General features: G+C 43.3%; 1 protein-coding gene across 1 annotated transcript in view; it reads left to right on the forward strand.

The window, feature by feature from the left end:
• tmem214 (transmembrane protein 214) overlaps positions 1 to 26,589 on the forward strand; it is a 54,892-nt gene that overhangs the window by 11,281 nt on the left and 17,022 nt on the right. The window contains exons 2-11 of the mRNA XM_031800361.1: positions 2,969 to 3,159; positions 5,267 to 5,417; positions 13,043 to 13,177; positions 17,186 to 17,268; positions 18,456 to 18,561; positions 20,519 to 20,600; positions 21,269 to 21,370; positions 22,366 to 22,507; positions 24,468 to 24,559; positions 24,696 to 24,744. Of these exons, the coding sequence (XP_031656221.1) occupies positions 2,969 to 3,159; positions 5,267 to 5,417; positions 13,043 to 13,177; positions 17,186 to 17,268; positions 18,456 to 18,561; positions 20,519 to 20,600; positions 21,269 to 21,370; positions 22,366 to 22,507; positions 24,468 to 24,559; positions 24,696 to 24,744 (1,133 nt within the window). The remainder of the gene's footprint in view (positions 1 to 2,968; positions 3,160 to 5,266; positions 5,418 to 13,042; positions 13,178 to 17,185; positions 17,269 to 18,455; positions 18,562 to 20,518; positions 20,601 to 21,268; positions 21,371 to 22,365; positions 22,508 to 24,467; positions 24,560 to 24,695; positions 24,745 to 26,589) is intronic.

Genomic DNA, 26,589 nt, shown 5'->3' on the forward strand with positions numbered 1-26,589 from the left:
CCTAACCCTCGCTTGCAGCGGCTGTTGCTAACTCAGTGGCTAGGAGGTATCACTTCTGTAGTGAGTAAGAGTTCAAAGTTCATACCATTCGCAACCGAACCATTCTGATATCAGACCGTCTTCCTCGAAACAGGAGGTTATATATTTTTTTACCTTTATTTGACCAGGCAAGTCAGTTAAGATTTTTATTTTATTTTCAATGACGGCCTAGTGGGTTAACTGCCTGTTCAGGGGCAGAACGACAGATTTGTACCTTGTCAGCTCGGGGATTTGAACTTGCAACCTTTCGGTTACTAGTCCAACGCTCTACCCATTAGGCTACCTGCCGCCTCGTCAAGGCTTTATATAGGAAGGGATAGGAGGGCGTGTTAAAGTTTTATAGCCCATGTCCCTTCACAGGGCCGGGCCACTGATTGAGCAGAGCCCTGTCTTATGAAAACCCACATCTCAAATCATTTCATATTCAAACATTTAAATTGAACAACAATTCCATGTGAATCCGATAACTCTGATGTGTAGACTTTCCACTGTCGAGTTTGTCATCTTATGATTGATGAGAATGTCTCAGATGACAACCGAACTGACATCATATTCATTAAGTACCACTGCATATGTGGTCGGACTACCAGAATATAATTTCCCCCTACCTTCTGATGTTCCCAGAATCTGTATGTTAACCAAAGGGTTTGCAAATGTAACATCCGTAGGGTAGAGAGAGGAAAAAGGGGAGAAGAGGTATTTATTACTGTCATAAACCTACCCCCAGGTAACGTCATGACAGTAGGCTTACAGTACATTTTGGTTTATCAAGAGATTTACCATTCAAATAAATTCTTACCTTTCTGTGTTTTTACTACATTGTCAAATTGTATTCTTTTGTAATTGATGCAGTAATGCATACATGAGTGTTTCAGAAAAATTGACCCTAAAACATTTAAAATGTATTGATCTTGAACTCAAAAGATGCCCAACGATTGAACAGAGCTGAGTTTGTCTGACTCAAGTGACAGACCTTTTTCTTTGCCATGTTATCGAGTGTCGTGATACTGAACCTGCTATCGAAGTGTTTTATTTATTTACAAGGACTTTAAGTTGAGAAATTTAGGAGCACAGTCAAATTATTTGAAGAAGAGTACTTTTATGATAAGAAACAACGAAGTTTATGGTTTATGGGTAAACATTTTGTGTTCCATGCTCAATCAATTACAATGTACCCTTAAATATGAGTCATTTAGGTGAGACAAATGTTCAGCTGCCCCTTTAAGAGGTGGGCTATTAGCATTGTAACGGTGGGATTGGCATGTCTGTCTGTGAGGGATGAGATTCTCCGCGTCTCTTCACTAGCAGTTGAGCAAGTGTAAAACAACCTGGCGTGTGAAGATAATGTAAATAGCCAAGGAACATAAGGACAGTCACACTTTTTAGTCGACTTTCAAATTAGAAAAACTTCTATGCCTGTGTTTCTAAAAATGTATCTTTCAGCACGTCACTCAGAGCGCACAGCTCCTCAGACACGGTTGCTTTGAAGGGTGGGAGATGTGGGATTCCTTGTTTATGTGATTAGGTCGACGCACTGGAGACCTCTGCCTTGTAAGCTTTACACTGACTGACTGGAGGGAGGCAGATAGAGGCAGTCCGAAGGAGTCTCTGCCTCATTTTGCAACATAACGCTGAAGGTCTGAGCTATAAAAGTTCTCTCCATCTGCCTCTCTCTCTTCTCTCCATCTGCCTCTCTTCTCTCCATCTGCCTCTCTCTCTTCTCTCCATCTGTCTCTCTCTCTTCTCTCCATCTGTCTCTCTCTCTTCTCTCCATCTGTCTCTCTCTCTTCTCTCCATCTGTCTCTCTCTCTTCTCTCCATCTGTCTCTCTCTCTTCTCTCCATCTGTCTCTCTCTCTTCTCTCCATCTGTCTCTCTCTCTTCTCTCCATCTGTCTCTCTCTCTCTTCTCTCCATCTGTCTCTCTCTCTTCTCTCCATCTGTCTCTCTCTCTTCTCTCCATCTGTCTCTCTCTCTTCTCTCCATCTGTCTCTCTCTCTTCTCTCCATCTGTCTCTCTCTCTTCTCTCCATCTGTCTCTCTCTCTTCTCTCCATCTGTCTCTCTCTCTTCTCTCCATCTGTCTCTCTCTCTCTTCTCTCCATCTGTCTCTCTCTCTCTTCTCTCCATTTCTGTCTCTCTCTCTCTTCTCTCCATTTCTGTCTCTCTCTCTTCTCTCCATTTCTGTCTCTCTCTCTCTTCTCTCCATTTCTGTCTCTCTCTCTCTTCTCTCCATTTCTGTCTCTCTCTCTCTTCTCTCCATTTCTGTCTCTCTCTCTCTTCTCCATTTCTGTCTCTCTCTCTCCTCTCCATTTCTGTCTCTCTCTCTCCTCTCCATTTCTGTCTCTCTCTCTCCTCTCCATTTCTGTCTCTCTCTCTCCTCTCCATTTCTGTCTCTCTCTCTCCTCTCCATTTCTGTCTCTCTCTCTCCTCTCCATTTCTGTCTCTCTCTCTCCTCTCCATTTCTGTCTCTCTCTCTCCTCTCCATTTCTGTCTCTCTCTCTTCTCTCCATTTCTGTCTCTCTCTCTTCTCTCCATTTCTGTCTCTCTCTCTCCTCTCCATTTCTGTCTCTCTCTCTCCTCTCCATTTCTGTCTCTCTCTCTCCTCTCCATTTCTGTCTCTCTCTCTCCTCTCCATTTCTGTCTCTCTCTCTCCTCTCCATTTCTGTCTCTTTCTCTCCTCTCCATTTCTGTCTCTCTCTCCTCTCCATTTCTGTCTCTCTCTCTCCTCTCCATTTCTGTCTCTCTCTCTCCTCTCCATTTCTGTCTCTCTCTCTCCTCTCCATTTCTGTCTCTCTCTCTCCTCTCCATTTCTGTCTCTCTCTCTCCTCTCCATTTCTGTCTCTCTTCTCTCCATTTCTGTCTCTCTCCTCTCCATTTCTGTCTCTCTCTCTCTTCTCTCCATTTCTGTCTCTCTCTGACCTGTTGTTGCAGCTCCCCTGGTGACATCGGGGACATTGTTCGAGGCTTTTGAGAAGATGGGGAAGAAGCATAACAAGGAGCAGGTTCCTCCAGCTGAGCCCAGCAACAAGAAGCCTTCAGCGGGCAAACAGAAGGCCAAGCTTCCCCCTGCCTCTACACAGACACACAACACACACAAGAACCTGGAGGATGCATTCAAAGCTGTGAGCCACACACACACGTACACACCAGCAACTTACACACATGTCCGCAACACAAGGTACACACACACGTACACACCAGCAACTTACACACATGTCCGCAACAAGGTACACACACACGTACACACCAGCAACTTACACACATGTCCGCAACAAGGTACACACACACGTACACACCAGCAACTTACACACATGTCCGCAACACAAGGTACACACACACACACATGGAGGAGTGACTGTATTAGACTAATCTAGGGGCGAAAGTCGCATGAAATAATCTCACTGTTTTGCACATCATAAGCTTGTTTCCATACTGTTTCAGTGTCATGGTGCTCCAGTCCAGGACTCAGTCAGTATGGCCCCTCCCCTGCCTTCTAGAGCACCACCCCTCTCCCTCCTCACCGTGTCAGTATGGCCCCTCCCCTGCCTTCTAGAGCACCACCCCTCTCTCTCCTCACCATGGCAGTATGGCCCCGTCCCCTGCCTTCTAGAGCACCACCCCTCTCCCTCCTCACCTTGTCAGTATGGCCCCGTCCCCTGCCTTCTAGAGCACCACCCCTCTCCCTCCTCACCGTGTCAGTATGGCCCCTCCCCTGCCTTCTAGAGCACCACCCCTCTCCCTCCTCACCTTGTCAGTATGGCCCCTCCCCTGCCTTCTAGAGCACCACCCCTCTCCCTCCTCACCCTGTCAGTATGGCCCCTCCCCTGCCTTCTAGAGCACCACCCCTCTCCCTCCTCACCGTGTCAGTATGGCCCCTCCCCTGCCTTCTAGAGCACCACCCCTCTCCCTCCTCACCGTGTCAGTATGGCCCCTCCCCTGCCTTCTAGAGCACCACCCCTCTCCCTCCTCACCGTGTCAGTATGGCCCCTCCCCTGCCTTCTAGAGCACCACCCCTCTCCCTCCTCACCGTGTCAGTATGGCCCCGTCCCCTGCCTTCTAGAGCACCACCCCTCTCCCTCCTCACCGTGTCAGTATGGCCCCTCCCCTGCCTTCTAGAGCACCACCCCTCTCCCTCCTCAACGTGTCAGTATGGCCCCTCCCCTGCCTTCTAGAGCACCACCCCTCTCCCTCCTCACCTTGTCAGTATGGCCCCTCCCCTGCCTTCTAGAGCACCACCCCTCTCCCTCCTCACCTTGTCAGTATGGCCCCTCCCCTGCCTTCTAGAGCACCACCCCTCTACCTCCTCACCGTGTCAGTATGGCCCCTCCCCTGCCTTCTAGAGCACCACCCCTCTCCCTCCTCACCGTGTCAGTATGGCCCCTCCCCTGCCTTCTAGAGCACCACCCCTCTCCCTCCTCACCGTGTGAAGGATATTTCATGTAATCGTTTACATCTTTGTCATTATATTTATTTTTTATTTGAAAATCATCTTATTTAATGATTTCATATTTTCCGTGAGCTAAGGCTACAGAGAGGGCTGGAGAATTAGACGCCTGTGATATTCTGAAGTCCGAAACACGGCCACTAGATGTCTGGTAAAGTCCTTGAAAGATACCAATGTTCTTTCTGGTAATTTATTGGTCAACTTTTCCAGTAATATTCCCTCCCTTTTGCAAACCTACTCGGGTCTGGATTTTCACCAGTTGTGACTTGACTCGGACCCCATCAGTAGAGACTGTTGCCAGAAAGTGTCTCACTTGAATCCTTCAACATGCTGGATATAACAGCATATTTTACATGGTTATTGTGGTAGCTGCTAGCCTTACTATTTTGGTAGACTGTACATTACGAAATGTAGCTTCAGAGAACGTAAGACCTCATTCAATTGACTGCATATTTCTTAACTGTTCCAGATGGACGTGGGTTAGGTAGTATTATGTATGGTAATTCCTGTTCTGTTGCAGATGGACGTGGGTTAGGTTGTATTATGTATGGTAATTCCTGTTCTGTTGCAGATGGACGTGGGTTAGGTTGTATTATGTATGGTACTTCCTGTTCTGTTCCAGATGGACATGGGTTAGGTTGTATTATGTATGGTAATTCCTGTTCTGTTGCAGATGAACGTGGGTTAGGTTGTGGTTGTTATGTATGGTACTTCCTGTTCTGTTGCAGATGAACGTGGGTTAGGTTGTGGTTGTGTTATGTATGGTACTTCCTGTTCTGTTCCAGATGGACGTGGGGGAGCTGAAGCAGCAGTTGGACCGGAGCCAGACTCTGTTCCCTGACAACCCGTCAGTCTGGGTCAAAGACCTGGCAGGATACCTCAACCACGCCCTGGCTGCTCCGGAGACTGATCCCACCCTCAGCAGCTACACACATGGTCAGTAACATAACCACCACCAAAACCAGGGCTCTAAATTTGAAGAAATTCATTGGAACACTAATGGTCTATTAGGAGCACCACATGAGATCTAAGAGCACCAGAAAATATAATTTCTTTAATCAATTGAAATGCACCTTATATTGGGCCTATATATTTATTTATTTATTTAACTAGGCAAGTCAGTTAAGGATAAATTCTTATTTACAATGATGGCCTAACCCGGACTACGCTGGGCCAATTGTGCGCCGCCCTATGGGACTCCCAATCACGGCTGGTTGTGATACAGCCTGGAATGGAACCAGGGTCTGTAGTGATGCCTCTCGGATGCAGTGTCTCAGACCACTGCGCCACTCCGGAGCTCTTGTGAAACACATGTTGTGCCCTAGAAACTAATATATAACACAAATACATTTATTTCTTATAAAAAGCTAAAACGTTATGAATACCTCTCATTAAAATGTGTCATTTGTGGAATAGTAGGTTTCTACATTGTGTAAAAGCACTATTTTACTATCGAGATGCATTTCATAATCACTAAAATGTTTTTAGAGATTGTCTTGCATTTCATTGAAAATTGTACACTGTCATTCATTGATCTCCTGAAAAGTTATCCCTTTTTTTAACGTGCCCCCTAATATACTGGTGAAGTTACCATGTTGTTAGCTAGCTAGCCAATTAGGTAACATATAGGAACAAAGTGTAAAGAAATTGTCAATGACGTCGATGCATGAGTAGTTTAGACTGGCCCATGACATGGTTTCTGAATGTAAAATACAGTGCCGGTGATTCGCTGTAGGAAGATTAAAAATGCTGCTCTGGTAATATGGGTCTTGACCCGGTTGGGCTAGAAGCTGTAGTAATGGTCCAACCCATGACGCTAAAGAATCTGCACTGCCGTGTTTCTCTGAAACAACGGTACAGCGAAGTCTTATCATTACTACAATCTGGGAGCACAGTTCTCCCAAAATAAAATGTATGGTCGCAAAATATCTTGTTGCATATGCGACCAAATTGGCTGGGCTGGGTTCCATCCCTGAAGGCGTCTCCCCCTTCCTGGGAGAACAAAGCTGATCTCGACCTAACCAGCCATGGAGGTACGTCACTCGCCGTGGAAGTCGAAGAAGGTGTTCTCTGACAAAGGGTGTCTCCTTGGTGATGTTGAGCCCAGAACTGACACAGAACAGAAACAGCTTTGCTGCCCTGGATCCAGAGGTGTCTTCGTCCTCGATTCTGTCTCCCTCTCTTGTGGCTTCTACCTCGGGTTCAGATCCTCAGAGCTCCCAGCCTCATCAGACCGTGAAGCTGCCTGAGAGACCAGCCCATTCAACATCACCAGCTGTCATCATAGGCAGCTCTATGGTGAGAAACATCTCGGTCCGCAAGGCAAAAACGCTGTGCTACACAGGAGCACGAGTACAGGACATAACGAGGCTGCTTCTGACTGTTCTAACTAGAGGTTGACCGATTTAATTAGGGCCGATTTCAAGTTTTCATAACAATCGGAAATCTGTATTTTTGGACTCCGATTTGGCCTATTATTATTATTATTATTTTTTACACTTTTATTTAATCTTTATTTAACTAGGCAAGTCAGTTAAGAACAGATTCTTATTTTCAATGACAACCCCATTGTTCCTAGGCTAACTGCCTTGTTCGGGGGCAGAACGACAGATTTTTACCTTGTCAGTTCGGGGATCCAATCTTGCAACCTTACAGTTAACTAGTCCAACGCTCTAACCACCTGCCTCTCATTGCACTCCACGAGGAGCCTGCCTGTTACGCAAATGCAGTAAGAAGCCAAGGTAAGTTGCTAACTAGTGATTAAGAAGTTTAATGCTAGCTAACTACACATGGTTGATGATATTACTAATTAATCTAGTGTGTCCTGCGTTGCATATAATCTGACTGAGCATACATGTATATGACTGAGCGGTGGTAGGCACCAGCAGGCTCGTAAGCATTCATTCAAACAGCACTTTAGTGCGTTTTGCCAGCAGCTCTTCGTTGTGCGTCCAGCATTGCGCTGTTTATGACTTCAAGCCAATCAACTCCCGAGATGAGGCTGGTGTAACCGATGTCAAATGGCTGGCTAGTTAGCGGGGTGCACGCGAATAGCGTTTCAAACGTCACTCGCTCTGAGACTGAGTAGTTGTTCCCTTTGCTCTCTATGGGTAACGCTGCTTCGAGGGTTGCTGTGGTCGATGTGTTGCTGGTTCGAGCCCAGGGAGGAGCGAGGAGAGGGACGGAGGCTATACTGTTACACTGGCAATACTAAAGTGCCTATAAGAACATCCAATAGTCAAAGGTTAATGAAATACAAATGGTATAGAGGGAAATAGTCCTATAATTCCTATAATAACTACAACCTAAAACTTCTTAACTGGGAATATTGAAGTCTCATGTCAAAAGGAACCACCAGCTTTTCATATGTTCTCATGTTCTGAGCAAGGAACTGAAACGTTAGCTTTTTTACATGGCACATATTGCACTTTTACTTTCTTCTCCAACACTTTGTTTTTGCATTATTTAAACCAAATTGAACATGTTTCATTATTGATTTTATTGATTTATAATATTAAGTTAAAAATAAGTGTTCATTCAGTATTGTGGTAATTGTCATTATTACAAATACATGTAAAAAATCGGGCGATTAATCGGTATCAGCTTTTTTGGTCCTCCAATAATCGGTATCGGCGTTGAAAAATCAGTCTGTCGACCTCTAACACAGATGCCGGGAGCTGACAATGTTGAAGTCCATGTGGGGTCAAACGACATCAGGAGGGCTAGCTCGGAACATCTGAAAAATAGATTTTAGCATTAAAAGACGGCCAATAATTTCAGGTCCAGTACCATCGTTTTGGCCGCGGGTGTGAAAGATTCAGCAGACTGCTGGAATTACCCATCTGGCTAAAAGACTGTAGCTCTGCTGGAGTCACTTTTATTGATGACTTTGACACCTTCTGGAAACAGAAGATACTGTACAGGAATGACGGAGTCCATCCAAATCATCTTGGCTCCTGGACTCTGTCCATGCATTTCAAGGCTGCGTTGAGACAACTTATCAGACTAATCAATGGCCAATATTAATCTCTACCATAGTGACAATGAGTCGTCATAATGCTGCATCAAATGTACATGTTCTTAAGGGCATTGGCAAACGCAATGTAAGTAATTTAATTTATGTACCCATAACTGCACTGAATACATCTGTTTATCCTACATGTTCTGTAAGCAGTAATCATGAACCTATGGACCAGAGTTGCACACCGCCTCAGTGCTAACAGTGTATCTAAGCTTCCCAGTAAAGCATTAAAAACAATCAAGCAACCCAGAGAAGTGCTAAAAATAGCCCATATTAACATATGTAGCCTGAGAAACCAGGTCCATGAAGTCAATAACTTGCTTGAAACAGATGACATTCATATTCTATCTCTGAAACTCACTAGATAATATGTTTGCTACAGTGGTAGCAATAAAAGGTTATAACATTTACAGAAATGCCAATGGTGGAGGTGTGGCTGTGTAATATATATATATTCAGAACCACATTCCTGTAACGATTAGAGGGGATCGATCTCATGTTAAATACTGTTGAAGTAATATGGCTACAGGTTCATCTGCCTCACCTTAAACCCATTCTGGTGGGAAGCTACTACAGACCAAGTGCTAACAGTCACTATCTGGATAATATGTGTAGAATGCTTGATAATGTATGTGATATCAACAGAGGTCTATTTTCTGGGTGACTTAAAGATTGACTGGCTTTCATCAACCTGCCCACTCAAGAGAAAGCTTCAAACTGTAACCAGTGCCTGCAACCTGGTTCAGGTTATCAGTCAACCTACCAGGGTAGTTAAACAGCACAGGAATCAACATGTATTGATCACATCTTTACTAATGCTGCAGAAATTTGTTTCAAAGCAGTATCCAGATCCATAGGATGTATACACCTAGTATAGTGTATAAGAGGTCATACAATAAGTTTGGTAGTGATTCATATGTTGTTGATGTAAAGAATATTTGTTGGTCTGTGGTGTGTAATGAGGAGAAACCAGACGCTGCACTCAACACATTTATGAAATTGCTTATTCCAGTTACTAATAAGCACACATTAAGAAATTGACAAACTGTTAAAACTGTTAAATCCCTGTAGATTGATGAGGAATTGAAAAATAGTTGATAGAGATGAGGCAAAGGAGATGGCAAATAGGCCTGGCTGTACAACTGAGGAAAAAGGTATGGCAGCCCAACTGATTGGCAAGCGTACTGCAAATTGAGAAATCATGTGACTAAACTAAATAAATTATTTAAAGAATGAAAAGCTTTGGGGCTTAAATGACATTTGGGGAGAAAATCAACTCGGCTCCATTCGTTGAATCAGATGGCTCACTCATCACAAAGACCACTATTGTGAACTACTTGAATGATTTCTTTCTTTGGCATGATAAGCAAACGTAGGGATAACATGCCAACAACAAACGCTGACACAGCCAAGTATATCGGACCAAATTTTGAAAGCCAAAGAAATGTACTTTTGAATTCCGTAAAGTCGGTGTGGAAGAGGTGAAGAAAGTGACAAGCCACCAGGGTCTGACAATCTGGATGAAAAATGACTGCGGATAAAAGCAGATGATTTTTGACCAGATACAATGCTATTTCACAGTGAACAAATTGACAACAGACTTGCAGCATGCTGATCGGGAAGGACATTCAACAAGCACAGCACTTACACAAATGACTGATGATTGGCTGAGAGGAATTGATGATGAAATGATTGTGGGGGCTGTCTTGTTAGACTTCAGAGCGGCTTTTGACATTATTGATCATAGTCTGATAGAGTTACCTGTCTAACAGAACACAGACAGTGTTCTTTAATGGAAGACTCTGAAATATAATCCAGGTAAAATCAGGAATTCCCCAGGGAGGCTGTTTAGGCCCTTTTTTCAATCTTTACTAATGACATGCCACTAACTTTGAGTAAAGCCAGATTGTCCATGTATGCTGATGACTCAACACTGTACACGTCAGCTACTACAGAGACTGAAATGACTGAAACTCAACAATGAGCTGCAGTTAGTTTCAGAGTGGGTGGGAAGGGACATTTGCACATGCTGTATGCTCATTTGCACAGGCTGTCTATAGATTTTCTATCATTGACTATGTTTGTTTATTCCATGTGTAACTCTGTGTCGCACTGCTTTGCTTTATCTTGGCCAGATCGCAGTTGCAAATGAGAACTTGTTCTCAACTAGCCTACCTGGTTAAATAAAGGTGAAATAAATAAAAAATACGTTAGGCCTAAATATTTCTAAAAGTAAAAGCATTGTATTTGGAACAAAACACTCACTAAACCCTAAACCTCAACTAAATCTTGTAATAAATGTGGAAATTGAGTGAGTTGAGATGACTAAACTGCTTGGAGTAACACTAGATTGTAAACTGTCATGGTCAAAAAGTATTAATGCAGTAGTAGCTAAGATTGGAAGTCGTCTGTCTTTCTAATAAAGCACTAGTTTCTACCTTAACAACACTATCAACAAGGCAGATCCTACAGGCCCTAGTTTTGTCTCACCTGGACTACTGTTCAGTCGTGTGGTCAGGTTCCACAAAAAGTTACAAATGGCTCAGAAAATTACAAATGGCTCAGAACAGGGCAGCACGGCTGGCCCTTGGATGTACACAGAGCTAATATTAATAATATGCATGTCAATCTCTCCTGGCTCAAAGTGGAGGAGAGAATGACTTCATCACTACTTGTATTTATGAGAAGTGTTGACATGCTGAATGCACCGAGCTGTCTGTCTAAACTACTGGCACACAGCTTGGACACCATGCATACTCCACAAGACATGCCACCAGATGTCTCTTCACAGTCCCCAAGTCCAGAACAGACTATGGGAGGCACAGTCCTACATGGAACTCTCCACATCAGGTAACTGATGCAAGCAGTAAAATGAGATTTAAAAAACAGATGATCTGGAACAGCTGGGACTGTGAAGCAACACAAACTTTGGCACAGATGCACGCGTGCACGCACACGGTAACATACGCACATACACATGGATTTAGTACAGTAGAGGTGGAGTAGGGGCCTGAGGGCACACAGTGTGTTGGGATATCTGTGAATGTGTTGTAATGTTTTTAAAATGGTATAAACTGACTTAATTTTGCTGGACCCCAGGAAGAGTAGCCAAATAGATCAAATCAAATGTATTTGCCACATACACATGGTTAGCAGATGTTAATGCGAGTGTAGCGAAATGCTTGTGCTTCTAGTTCCGACAATGCAGTAATAACCAACAAGTAATTTAACTTAAAAATTCCCAAACTACTACCTTATACACACAAGTGTAAAGGGATAAAGAATATGTACATAAAGATATATGAATGAGTGATGGCACAGAACGGCATAGGCAAGATGCAGTAGATGGTATTGAGTACAGTGTGTACATATGAAGTGGCATAGTTTAAAGTGGCTAGTGATACATGTATTACATAAAGATGCAGTAGATGATATAGAGTACAGTATATACAGTGGGGCAAAAAAGTTTTGTCAGCCACCAATTGTGCAAGTTCTCCCACTTAAAAAGATGAGAGGCCTGTAATTTTCATCATAGGTACACTTCAACTATAACAGATAAAATGAGAAAAAAAATTCAGAAAATTACATTTGTAGGATTTTAAATTTATTTATTTGCAAATTATGGTGGAAAATAAGTATTCGGGTCTGGATATTGTAGCCCAGGAGTGGGCTTCGGTGGTAGCACAGGAGCCCTGGCCGGGCTAGCTTCAGGCTAATTGGTGCTTGCTCCGGTATGGAAACGCTAGCCAGGAGTGGTCACCCGGGATTGCGGTTAGCTAGTTGCGAAGATCCAGATGAGAATGTTCAGAGTTTGCGGTAGGAATCTGGGGATATGGAGAGAAATAGGTCCGTTATGCTCTGGTTTGAGTCACATTGTTCGAACTGGCGAGAGCTTTCAGAGCTAAAGGTTAGCTGATGACCGCTAGCAATACTTTGCTAACTGATAGCTGGTAGGTAGTTAGCTGGCAAGCTTCAGTTGAGGGATTCCAGATCAGAAGTAAATAGAAATACATTAGAAAAAACAGATCCGGGCCACATTGGGTGAGGCGGGTTGCAGGAGAGGATTTAGAAGTTGAGGTTTAGGAAAATATTTTTAAAAGATATGTGAAGAAAAAGATGTAAAAATATTTTTATTTTTTATTTTATTTTACCTTTATTTAACCAGGTAGGCAAGTTGAGAACAAGTTCTCATTTACAATTGCCATATACAAGGGGACACGACAGACGTCTGACTGCTACGCCAACTTGGAAATGAGTACATTGACTCTGTACTGGTACCCCCTGTGTGTGTTGTTACCCCGGTACCCCCTGTGTGTGTGTGTGTGGTTACCCCCAGGGGTGTAATACAGGAGTTTAATTACACAGGAGTGTAATTCTCTCTGGGCCTGTAAGTAAGCATTTCACCTGTTGTTGACAAGGCATGTGACATACAATTTTCTTTTTGATTTTACAACAACCACAACTCAACCTCTAAGTGGTCGACAGTCCCGTTCTAACCATTTAGTACCATTCTAACCCTTGTCACTCCTCTCTGTCTTAGATTACCCATACTGCCTTGCGGGGAAGGAGCTGAGGGGCGTAGTCAAAGCTTTGATTGGTCGCTGCAACGAGAGTCTACAGGACTTCTATGACCACTGTGTTTACACCATGCTGAGAGAACTGGACAAACAGACAGGTGAGAGAACTGGACAAACAGACAGGTGAGAGAACTGGACAAACAGACAGGTGAGAGAACTGGACAAACGGACAGGTGGGAGAACTGGACAAACGGACAGGTGGGAGAACTGGACAAACGGACAGGTGAGAGAACTGGACAAACGGACAGGTGAGAGAACTGGACAAACGGACAGGTGAGAGAACTGGACAAACGGACAGGTGAGAGAACTGGACAAACGGACAGGTGAGAGAACTGGACAAACGGACAGGTGGGAGAACTGGACAAACGGACAGGTGGGAGAACTGGACAAACGGACAGGTGGGAGAACTGGACAAACGGACAGGTGGGAGAACTGGACAAACGGACAGGTATATATATGTGTGTGTGTGTGTATGTATATATGTATGTACAGTGCCTTGCGAAGGTATTCGGCCCCCTTGAACTTTGCGACCTTTTGCCATATTTCAGGCTTCAAACATAAAGATATAAAACTGTATTTTTTTGTGAAGAATCAACAACAAGTGGGACACAATCATGAAGTGGAACGACATTTATTGGATATTTCAAACTTTTTTTTTAACAAATCAAAAACTTAAATTGGGCGTGCACAATTATCCAGCCCCCTTAAGTTAATACTTTGTAGCGCCACCTTTTGCTGCGATTACAGCTGTAAGTCGCTTGGGGTATGTCTCTATCAGTTTTGCACATCGAGAGACTGAAGTTTCTCCCATTCCTCCTTGCAAAACAGCTCGAGCTCAGTGAGGTTGGATGGAGAGCATTTGTGAATAGCAGTTTTCAGTTCTTTCCACAGATTCTCGATTGGATTCAGGTCTGGACTTTGACTTGGCCATTCTAACACCTGGATATGTTTATTTTTGAACCATTCCATTGTAGATTTTGCTTTATGTTTTGGATCATTGTCTTGTTGGAAGACAAATCTCCATCCCAGTCTCAGGTCTTTTGCAGACTCCATCAGGTTTTCTTCCAGAATGGTCCTGTATTTGGCTCCATCCATCTTCCCATCAAATTTAACCATCTTCCCTGTCCCTGCTGAAGAAAAGCAGGCCCAAACCATGATGCTGCGACTACCATGTTTGACACTGGGGATGGTGTGTTCAGGGTGATGAGCTGTGTTGCTTTCACGCCAAACATAACGTTTTGCATTGTTGCCAAAAAGTTCAATTTTGGTTTCATCTGACCAGAGCACCTTCTTCCACATGTTTGGTGTGTCTCCCAGGTGGCTTGTGGCAAACTTTAAACGACACTTTTTATGGATATCTTTAAGAAATGGCTTTCTTCTTGCCACTCTTCCATAAAGGTCAGATTTGTGCAATATACGACTGATTGTTGTCCTATGGACAGAGTCTCCCACCTCAGCTGTAGATCTCTGCAGTTCATCCAGAGTGATCATGGGCCTCTTGGGTGCATCTCTGATCAGTCTTCTCCTTGCATGAGCTGAAAGTTTAGAGGGACGGCCAGGTCTTGGTAGATTTGCAGTGGTCTGATACTCCTTCCATTTCAATATTATCGCTTGCACAGTGCTCCTTGGGATGTTTAAAGCTTGGGAAATCTTTTTGTATCCAAATCCGGCTTTAAACTTCTTCACAACAGTATCTCGGACCTGCCTGGTGTGTTCCTTGTTCTTCATGATGCTCTCTGCGCTTTTAACGGACCTCTGAGACTATCACAGTGCAGGTGCATTTATACGGAGACTTGATTACACACAGGTGGATTGTATTTATCATCATTAGTCATTTAGGTCAACATTGGATCATTCAGAGATCCTCACTGAACTTCTGGAGAGAGTTTGCTGCACTGAAAGTAAAGGGGCTGAATAATTTTGCACGCCCAATTTTTCTGTTTTTGATTTGTTAAAAAGGTTTGAAATATCCAATAAATGTCTTTCCACTTCATGATTGTGTCCCACTTGTTGTTGATTCTTCACAAAAAAATAGTTGTATATCTTTGTTTGAAGCCTAAAAGGTCGCAAAGTTCAAGGGGGCCGAATACTTTCGCAAGGCACTGTATGTATGTATGTGTGTGTGTGTGTGTGTATATATATCAAAACGCAGAGGCGGTTTAAGCCTGCACGAAACACAGACCTTATCTGAAGTAGATCAAGACATTCTCTATGGAAGACATGAACGGTAAAATAATGAAGGAACCCCTTTCAAGTTCAGCCGCAAGTTATTACAGGAATTATAACGCGTAGACTATTTCTCTCTAAACCATATACCTTTGACTATTACGAGCCTGCTGCTGCCTACCACCCCTCAGTCAGACTGCTCTATCAAATATCAAATCATAGACTTAACTATAATAAACACACAGAAATACGAGCCTTAGTTTCCGGATTTTACCTATCACCTCGAAAACAAAACGTTTATTTCGTTCCGTATTTTATCTAACAGAGGGCATCCATGAGTCTAAATATTCCTGTTACATTGTACAACCTTCAATGTTATGTCATAATTACGTAAAATTCTGGCAAATTAGTTCCCAACGAGCAAGGCGGCCCAAACTGCTGCATATATACTGACTCTGCGTGCAATGAATGCAAGAGAAGTGACACAATTTCACCTGGTTAATATTGCCTGCTAACCTGGATTTCTTTTAGCTAAATATGCAGGTTTAAAAATAAATACTTGTGTATTGATTTGAAGAAAGGCATTGATGTTTAAGGTTAAGTACACATTGGCGCAACGACAGTCGTTGATTGTTTTTTATAAGATAAGTTTAACTTCTTGGATATAGGGGGCGCTCTTTTAATTTATGGATAAAAATACATTTTGTCACGAAAAGATGCTCGACTATGCATATAATTGACAGCTTTGGAAAGAAAACACTGACGTTTCCAAATCTGCAAAGATATTATCTGTGAGTGCCACAGAACTGATGTTACAGGCGAAACCAAGATGACATTTCAAACAGGAAATGCCCCAGATTTTGAATGCGCTTTGTTCCAATGTCTCCTTATATGGCTGTGAATGCGCAAGGAATGAGCCTACACTTTCTGTCGTTTCCCCAAGGTGTCTGCAGCATTGTGACGTATTTGTAGGCATATCATTGGAAGATTGACCATAAGAGACTACATTTACCAGGTGCTCCGGTTGGTGTCCTCCGTTGCAATTATTGCGTAATCTCCAGCTGCGTGTATTTTACCATTTCCTTCAGAGGAGAAACCAAACTGCCACGAATGACTTATCATCGAATAGATATGTGAAAAACACCTTGAGGGTTGATTCTAAACAACCTTTGCCATGTTTCTGTCGATATTATGGAGTTAATTTGGAAAAAAGTTTGGCGTTGTAATGACTGATTTTTCAGGTTTTTTTCTTAGCCAAACGTGATGAACAAAACGGAGCGATTTCTCCTACACAAATAATATTTTTGGAAAAACGGAACATTTTGCTATCTGAGTCTCCTCATTGAAAACATCCGAAGTTCTTCAAAGGTAAATGATTTTATTTGAATGCTTTTCTTGTTTTTGTGAAAATGTTGCCTGCTGAATGCTAGGCTTAATGCTATGTTAGCTATCAATACTCTTACACAAATGCGTGTGTAGCTATGGTTGAAAAGCATATTTTGAAAATCTGAGATGACAGTGTTGTTAACAAAAGGCTAAGCTTGTGAGCCAATATATTTATTTCATTTGCGATTTTCATGAATAGTTAACGTTGCGTTATGGTAATGAGCTTGAGGCTATAATTACGCTCCCGGATATGGTATTGCTCGTCGCAACAGGTTAATGCTAGCTAGCAACTTACCTTGGCTTACTGCATTCGCGTAACAGGCCGTCTCCTCGTGGAGTGCAATGTAATCAGGTGGTTAGAGCGTTGGACTAGTGAACTGTAAGGTTGCAGGATTGGATCCCCCAAGCTGACAAGGATAAAAATCTGAGGCAGAACGTTCCTAGGCCGTCATTGAAAATAAGAATTGGCGCTAATTAATCGGCCATTCCGATTAATCGGTCGACCTCTAGTAGGGTATACAGTCAACTTAAAGCTGACTCTCCTGTCTCTGTAGGAGAGCCTCTCCATGGTTACCGGGTGTGTATCCAGGCCATCCTACAAGACAAGCCCAGAATGGCTACACAGAACCTTCCTGACGTGAGTGTCCATCCATCCCAGTGCCCTGTGTGTGTGTCTGATATTAAGAAAATATTACATTTTGTGTGCTCTGATTAGTCTCATACTGACCAATCAAATGCCCCCCCCCTCGTTCAAATACAGATTGCTTTATTGGCATGAACTACAATTAGTAGACAATTAGTAGATATTACCATAGAAATCCAGTTCACATCAGTGGTAGTGATATTAGTACACATAATCATGTATAGAGATACAACACTACTGCTGTTGTATTGGGGAACCATGGATACAGGTACAACACTACTGCTGTTGTATTGGGGAACCATGGATACAGGTACAACACTACTGCTGTTGTATTGGGGAACCATGGATACAGGTACAACACTACTGCTGTTGTATTGGGGAACCATGGATACAGGTACAACAGTACTACTGCTGTTGTATTGGGGAACCATGGATACAGGTACAACAGTACTACTGCTGTTGTATTGGGGAACCATGGATACAGGTACAACAGTACTACTGCTGTTGTATTGGGGAACCATGGATACAGGTACAACAGTACTACTGCTGTTGTATTGGGGAACCATGGATACAGGTACAACAGTACTACTGCTGTTGTATTGGGGAACCATGGATACAGGTACAACAGTACTACTGCTGTTGTATTGGGGAACCATGGATACAGGTACAACAGTACTACTGCTGTTGTATTGGGGAACCATGGATACAGGTACAACAGTACTACTGCTGTTGTATTGGGGAACCATGGATACAGGTACAACAGTACTACTGCTGTTGTATTGGGGAACCATGGATACAGGTACAACAGTACTACTGCTGTTGTATTGGGGAACCATGGATACAGGTACAACAGTACTACTGCTGTTGTATTGGGGAACCATGGATACAGGTACAACAGTACTACTGCTGTTGTATTGGGGAACCATGGATACAGGTACAACACTACTACTACTGTTGTATTGGGGAACCATGGATACAGGTACAACACTACTACTACTGTTGTATTGGGGAACCATGGATACAGGTACAACACTACTACTACTGTTGTATTGGGGAACCATGGATACAGGTACAACAGTACTACTACTGCTGCTGTTTTGGAATCTACTACTGCTGCTGTTTTGGTTACACTAAGTTATATACAATGTCTATCCTCCCTCTCTCTCTCGCTCTTTTTCTAGTATCTGGAGTTGTTGCGGTCAGTTCAGAACCGTCCGGTCAAGTGTCTGACAATCATGTGGTCTCTGGGACAGGCTGGCTACTACGACCTCAGCCAGGGGCTACGAGGTGACACGCACACTGCACATGTACATACCCAGGCCAGGATTCAATCTAAGGTGTCTCATATCAAATGTTATTTGTCTCATGCAGCGAATACAACAGGTGGAGACCTTGCTAGATGATAATAATGGTGCTGGAGGGGGATGGCTGCCATTTTACCAACTGTGCCATTTTGCTTGTTTTTTTTCCACATTATTTTGAACTAATTTTGTACATAATGTTGCTGCTACTGTCTCTTATGACCGAAAAGAGCTTCTGGATTACTCACGTCAAACTGGACTTTAATTTAATGAGTCCGACGCGAAGGATGTACTGCTTTGTCAAGAGAAGGCCCAAATCAGCGTAAAAGGGGGAGGAGGTCGCGGTGCCTTGTAAGAATTAGCCGACAAGTAGGTTATTATTGGACAACATGCAATTGTTGGAAAATAAACTGGATGATCTATGATTTAAGACTTCCCTACCAACGGGACATTAAACTGTAATATATGTTTCACCGAGACGTGGCTGAACGACGACACGGATAACCTAGAGCTGGCTGGCTTCTCTGTGCATCGGTAGGACAGAGCAGCTACGTCTGGTAAGTTGAGGGAGGGATGTATCTATTTGTCAATAACTGCTGGTGTGCGATGTCTAATATTAAAGAAGTCTCGAGGTATTGCTCACCTGAGGTAGAGTACCTCATGATAAGCGGCAGACCGCACTATCTACCAAGAGTTCTCATCTGTATTATTCATAGCAGTCTATTTACAACCACAAACGGATGCTGGCAATCTGACTGCACTCAACCAGCTGTATAAGGACATAAGCAAACAAGAAAATGCTCTTCCAGAAGCCAGATTTTAATACAGTCAAACTTAAATCCGTTTTACCTAATTTCTACCAACATGTCATGTGCAACCAGAGGAGACAAACTCTAGACCACCTTTACTCCACACACAAAGACACATATATAAAGCTCGATCCTCCTGCTTACAAGCAAAAACTAAAGCAGGAAGTACCAGTGATGCGCTCAATACGTAAGTGGTCAGATGACACGGATGCTACGCTGCAGGACTGTTTTGCTAGCACAGACTGGAATATGTTCCGGGATTCATCCAATGTTGTTGACTATACCACTTCAGTCACCGGTTTCATCAGTAAGTGTATCGATGACATTGTCCCCACAGTGACCGTACGTACATTTCCCAACCAGAAGCCATGGATTACAGACATCTGCACCGAGCAAAAGGCTAGAGCAGCCGCTTTCATGGAGCGGGACACTAACCCGGACGTTTATAATAAATCCCGCCATGTCCTCCGATGAACCATTAATACAGTTAAATACAATAAACTATGCAACTGGATGCTCTCGATGGTGCAGCTGTAGAACTTTTTGAGGATCCTGAGGGGGAAAAGGTTTTGTCGTGCCCTCTTCACGACTGTCTTGGTGTGTTTGGACCATGATAGTTTGTTTATGATGTGGACACCAAGGAACTTGAAGCTCTCATCCTGTTCCACTGCAGCCCCGTTGATGTTAATGGGGGCCTTTACCTTTAGTCCACAATCATCTCCTTTGTCTTGCTCACATTGAGGGAGAAGTTGTTGTCCTGGCAGTGACAACCTCCCTATAGGCTGTCAAATCGTTGTCGGTGATCAGGCCTACCACTGTTGTAGTCATCAAACTTAATGATGGTGTTGGAGTCATGTGTGGCCATGCAGTCATGAGTGAACAGGGAGTACAGAAGGGGACTGAGCACGCACCCTGAGGGGCCCCAGTGTTGAGGATCAGTGTGGCGGGTGTGGTGTTGCCTACCCTTACCACCTGGGGGCGGCCCATCAGGGTGTCCAGGATCCAGTTTCAGAGGGATGTGTTTAGTCCCAGAGTCCTTAGCATAATGATGAGCTATAAGGGCACTATCGTGTTTGTTGCCTACAGCTCAGCGTTCAATCTTCTCACCTTAAGGATTAACTGTGTGTGTTGCAGTATGGCTGGGTATCATGCTGCCAGTCCTGGGGGTGAAGGCCTTGTCGTCCTACGCCATTGCATACTTGGAGAGACTACTGCTGTAAGTACCTGACCTCTAACCCCTACCCTACCTGGGGATACTGCTGCTGTAAGTACCTGACCTCTAACCCCTACCTTACCCGGGGAGACTGCTGCTGTAAATACCTGACCTCTAACCCCTACCCTACCTGGAGAGACTGCTGCTGTAAATACCTGACCTCTAACCCCTACCCTACCTGGAGAGACTGCTGCTGTAAATACCTGACCTCTAACCCCTACCCTACCTGGAGAGACTGCTGCTGTAAATACCTGACCTCTAACCCCTACCCTACCCGGGGATACTGCTGCTGTAAGTACCTGACCTCTAACCCCTACGCTACCCGGAGAGACTGCTGCTGTAAATACATGACCTCTAACCCCTACCCTACCTGGAGAGACTACTGCTGTAGTATAGACAAGGCCCCAATCCCAAATGGACCCGACACCCTATGCACGTGTGGAGATCTGAGAGGATTTGATTGGCAGAGGCAGTAATGGTTAAACTTCCATCTACCAAGCCTATCAGAGGGCAGAGTGGAGCTGTTACCATATTGATCATCTGAGCTCAACAAATGTTTAGGGGTCATGGGGTTAAGGGGTCGATAGGGGACAGTTGGAGTTGTGGCTGGGTTGAACTTCAATATTACACTGTACTTTGTTTTTGTAAAATGCTGTTTTTGTGTTCTCCAGGCTCCATGTTAACCTGACTAAAGGTTTTGGGGTCATGGGACCTAAAGACTTCTTCCCTCTGCTGGACTTCGCCTACATGCCAAAGAATGCCCTGTCACCAAGGTAACGCACACAAGACGCCTGAATGTCTGAATGCCCTGTCACCCAGGGAACACACACACATAGATGCCTGACTGTCTGAATGCCCTGTCACCCAGGGAACACACACACGTAGATGCCTCACTGTCTGAATGCCCTGTCACCCAGGGAACACACACACATAGATGCCTGACTGTCTGAATGCCCTGTCACCCTGGTAATACACACACATAGATGCCTGACTGTCTGGATGCCCTGTCACCCTGGTAATACACACACATAGATGCCTGACTGTCTAAATGCCCCTAGGAGACAGTCTAAAGCAGAATAACTATGTAGATTATCGACACCAATAGGAGACAGTCTAAAGCAGAATAACTATGTAGATTATCGTCACCAATAGGAGACAGTCTAAAGCAGCAGTATAACTATGTAGATTATCATCACCAATAGGAGACAGTCTAAAGCAGTATAACTACGTAGATTATCGACACCAATAACATTTATTTGTTAATCCGAGGAATAATAATAGTGATCCGAGGAATAATAATAGTGATCCGAGGAATAATAATAGTGATCCGAGGAATAATAATAGTGATCCTAGCAATGCTTTTCCTCGACGTGGACACTTTTCCGCTCCGTTGTTTGAAGTCACCATGAAAATGTTTAGAGGTAACTTGTCTCTGCAGGATACATATTTGATGGAAAGAGATGGTTGATTTGGTCTACTTGCCAAGCAGAGCTGTTTTATCAAGACACAATTGTATGTTTTAATTGTCAATTGTAATGACAAATTTCCCAAAGGATCATGATGATTTTCTTGTAAAAGTATTTGTTTTGGCGAGCAGCTGCTATGTGTGCTCCGTTACTCCGGCGCCTATGCTCACACCTGTCTCCCAGGCAACGCCATACCAATTTACCTCTCTTCACATTTCACTGAAATAAAACCAAATGTTTAGTGATAGTTGGGGCTCTGTAAAAAAAAAAAAAAGTTTTATTGTGACTGTGTGTCTGCGTAGCCTCCAGGAGCAGCTGTGTCGTCTGTACCCTCGTCTGAAGGTGTTGGCTTTTGGGGCAAAGCCCGAGATGACCCTCCACACCTACCTGCCCTCCTTCCTGTCCCGGGCCACGCCCCACTGCCCTGAAGATATGAAGAGAGAGGTAATACACAGGGCACTTGGGAAGTGTTCTGACCCCTTTTCCACATTTTGTTAAGTTACAACCTTATTCTCAAATGGATTAAATAAAAAAATTTCCCTCATCAATCTACACACAATACCCCATAATGACATCACAATACCCCATAATGACATCACAATACCCCATAATGACATCACAATACCCCATAATGACATCACAATACCCCATAATGACATCACAATACCCCATAATGACATCACAATACCCCATAATGACATCACAATACCCCATAATGACAAAGCAAAACCAGGTTTTTAGAATTTTTTGCAAATGTATTAAAAAATAAAGACGCGTTGTTTCCATCAGTATTCAGACCCTTTACCATGAGACTTGAAATGGATCTCAGGTGCATCCTGTTTCCATTGATCATCTTTGAGAGGTTTCTACAGCTTGATTGGAGTCCACCTGTGGTAAATTAAATTGATTGGACATGATTTGGAAAGACACACCTGTCCATATAAGGTCCCACAGTTGACAGTGCACGTCAGAAAAAAAACAAGTCATTTTGGGGCGGCAGGTAGCCTAGTGGTTAGAGTTTTTGGCCAGTGATTGAATCCCAGAGTTGACAAGGTAAAAATCAGTTCTGCCCCTGAACAAGGCAGTTAACCCACTGTTCCTAGGCCGTCATTGTAAATAAGAATTTGTTGTTAACTGACTTGCCTAGTTAAATAAAGGTAAAATAAATGAGGTCATAGGAATTATCCGTAGAGCTCCGAGACAGGATTGTGCTGAGGCACAGATCGGGGAAAGGGTTCCAAAACATTTCTGCAGCATTGAAGGTCCTGAAGAACAGTGGCCTCCATCATTCTTAAAATTAGCCACCCTTTGCCTTGATGACAGCTTTGCACACTCTTGGCATTCTGTCAACCAGTTTTATGAGGAATGCTTTTCCAACAGTCTTGAAGGAGTTCCCACATAAGCTGAGCACTTGTTGGCTGGGTGATTGTGGAGGACAGGTCATCTGATGCAGCACTCCATCACTCTCCTTCTTGGTCAAATAGCCCTTACACAACCTGGAGGTGTGTTGGGTCATTGTCCTTTTGAAAAACAAATGACAGTCCCACTCAGCCCAAACCAGATGGCATGACATATCGCTGCAGAATGCTGTGGTAGCCATGCTGGTTAAGTGTGCCTTGAATTCTAAATAAATCACTGGCAGTGTCACCAGCAAAGCACAATCACACCACCTCCTCCATGCTTCAGTGGGAACCACACATGCGGAGATCATCTGTTCACCTACTCTGCGTCTCAGACACAGCAGTTGGAGCCAAAAATCTCACATTTGGTCTCATTAGACTAAAGGACAGATTTCCACCGGTCTAATGTCCATTGCTTGTGTTTCTTGGCCCAAGCAAGTCTCTTCTTATTGGTGCCCTTTGGTAGTGTTTTCTTCGCAGCAATTCAGTCTCCTCTGAACAGTTGATGTTGAGATGTGTCTGTTGTTTGAACTCTGTAGCAATTATTTGGGCTGCAATTCCGGAGGCTGGTAACTCTACTGAACGTATCCTCTGCAGCAGAAGTAACTCTGGGTCTTCCTTTCCTGTGGCGGTGAGAGCCAGTTTCATCATAGCACTTGAGGATTTTTGCGACTGCACATGAAGAAACTTAGTTCTTGAAATTTTCCAGATTCCAGACCTTCATGTCTTAAAGTAATGATGGACTGTCGTTTCTCTCAGCTTTTTTGATCTGTTCTTGCCAAAATATGGACTTGGACTTCTACCAAATAGGGCAACACAATGCCACAGATGTTTTGAGAGGTCACTGCGAAAGCTGCAACATATTATATATACAGTCTGATAAGAATTAGAAAAGTGTCTTCAACAAATAACATACAACAAATGTTTTAAAATAATCATTCAAAGAATTTGTATGGTTAATGGATAGAGAATTGTCATGTTCAATACCTTACTCCTCTGTCTAGTTGCTGAGCTCCATGACGGAGTGTCTCTCTGTGGACCATCAGAGTCTGGGGGTGTGGAGACAGCTCTACACCAAACACTTACCACAGTCCAGGTACAACACACACACCGTTCAGAGTCTGGGGGTGTGGAGACAGCTGGATATATAACACCAGTCCAGGTGAATACATGTTTTAAGCAACCAGTCTGAAGTAGTGTGCTATAATAAATCTCTGTCTCTCTGTCTCTAGTCTGCTGTTAAACCATCTACTGAAGTCCTGGAACACCCTGCCACCCAAGGTACAATATAACCATGGTTTCTGCCTCTGTCCCATCTCAATGATGTGTACTGGCTCAGGATTGGCTGGGAGGAAATTAAGTTAATTCTTGGGGAACAATAGGCCACATTCAGTTTACTGTCGGCGTCCTTTACATCAGGTCAGTTTGACTACTACTACAGACATGGTATTGTTGTGATGTCATTGTGTGGTTAAATGTCAACATTCTATCATTAACGAACTAGAGGAGATCAGAGAATTTGATCCAGATTCGATGACCCTCAGAGCTATCCTCCAATCACATTAGAGTAATAGTAAAACGTAAGTTAATTTATACATTAAGATGGGAAACATTGTAACATTGGGCAGTCTTATGGAATACATGTCATTATACACCTAAACATGGTTTTATTGCATTTTTACCAGCAGCCAATGGGATCACATCACACAAGGAGCTCTCACCTTTCAAACTTCCCTCCAGTTCATTGTGAACGCTGTAGCATATTATATATCCAGTAAGAGCCAGTTCATTGTGAACACTGTAGCATATTATATATCCAGCCAGTAAGAGCCAGTTCATTGTGAACGCTGTAGCATATTATATATCCAGCCAGTAAGAGCCAGTTCATTGTGAACGCTGTAGCATATTATATATCCAGTAAGAGCCAGTTCATTGTGAACGCTGTAGCATATTATATATCCAGTAAGAGCCAGTTCATTGTGAACGCTGTAGCATATTATATATCCAGTAAGAGCCAGTTCATTGTGAACGCTGTAGCATATTATATATCCAGTAAGAGCCAGTTCATTGTGAACGCTGTAGCATATTATATATCCAGTAAGAGCCAGTTCATTGTGAACGCTGTAGCATATTATATATCCAGCCAGTAAGAGCCAGTTCATTGTGAACGCTGTAGCATATTATATATCCAGCCAGTAAGAGCCAGTTCATTGTGAACGCTGTAGCATATTATATATCCAGTAAGAGCCAGTTCATTGTGAACACTGTAGCATATTATATATCCAGCCAGTTCATTGTGAACGCTGTAGCATATTATATATCCAGTAAGAGCCAGTTCATTGTGAACGCTGTAGCATATTATATATCCAGTAAGAGCCAGTTCATTGTGAACGCTGTAGCATATTATATATCCAGCCAGTAAGAGCCAGTTCATTGTGAACGCTGTAGCATATTATATATCCAGCCAGTAAGAGCCAGTTCATTGTGAACGCTGTAGCATATTATATATCCAGCCAGTAAGAGCCAGTTCATTGTGAACGCTGTAGCATATTATATATCCAGCCAGTAAGAGCCAGTTCATTGTGAACGCTGTAGCATATTATATATCCAGTAAGAGCCAGTTCATTGTGAACACTGTAGCATATTATATATCCAGCCAGTTCATTGTGAACGCTGTAGCATATTATATATCCAGTAAGAGCCAGTTCATTGTGAACACTGTAGCATATTATATATCCAGTAAGAGCCAGTTCATTGTGAACGCTGTAGCATATTATATATCCAGCCAGTAAGAGCCAGTTCATTGTGAACGCTGTAGCATATTATATATCCAGCCAGTAAGAGCCAGTTCATTGTGAACGCTGTAGCATATTATATATCCAGCCAGTAAGAGCCAGTTCATTGTGAACGCTGTAGCATATTATATATCCAGCCAGTAAGAGCCAGTTCATTGTGAACGCTGTAGCATATTATATATCCAGCCAGTAAGAGCCAGTTCATTGTGAACGCTGTAGCATATTATATATCCAGCCAGTAAGAGCCAGTTCATTGTGAACGCTGTAGCATATTATATATCCAGTAAGAGCCAGTTCATTGTGAACGCTGTAGCATATTATATATCCAGTA

Source organism: Oncorhynchus kisutch, linkage group LG21 (assembly GCF_002021735.2).
Source record: "Oncorhynchus kisutch isolate 150728-3 linkage group LG21, Okis_V2, whole genome shotgun sequence".
In the NCBI taxonomy this organism is placed as follows: domain Eukaryota; kingdom Metazoa; phylum Chordata; class Actinopteri; order Salmoniformes; family Salmonidae; genus Oncorhynchus; species Oncorhynchus kisutch.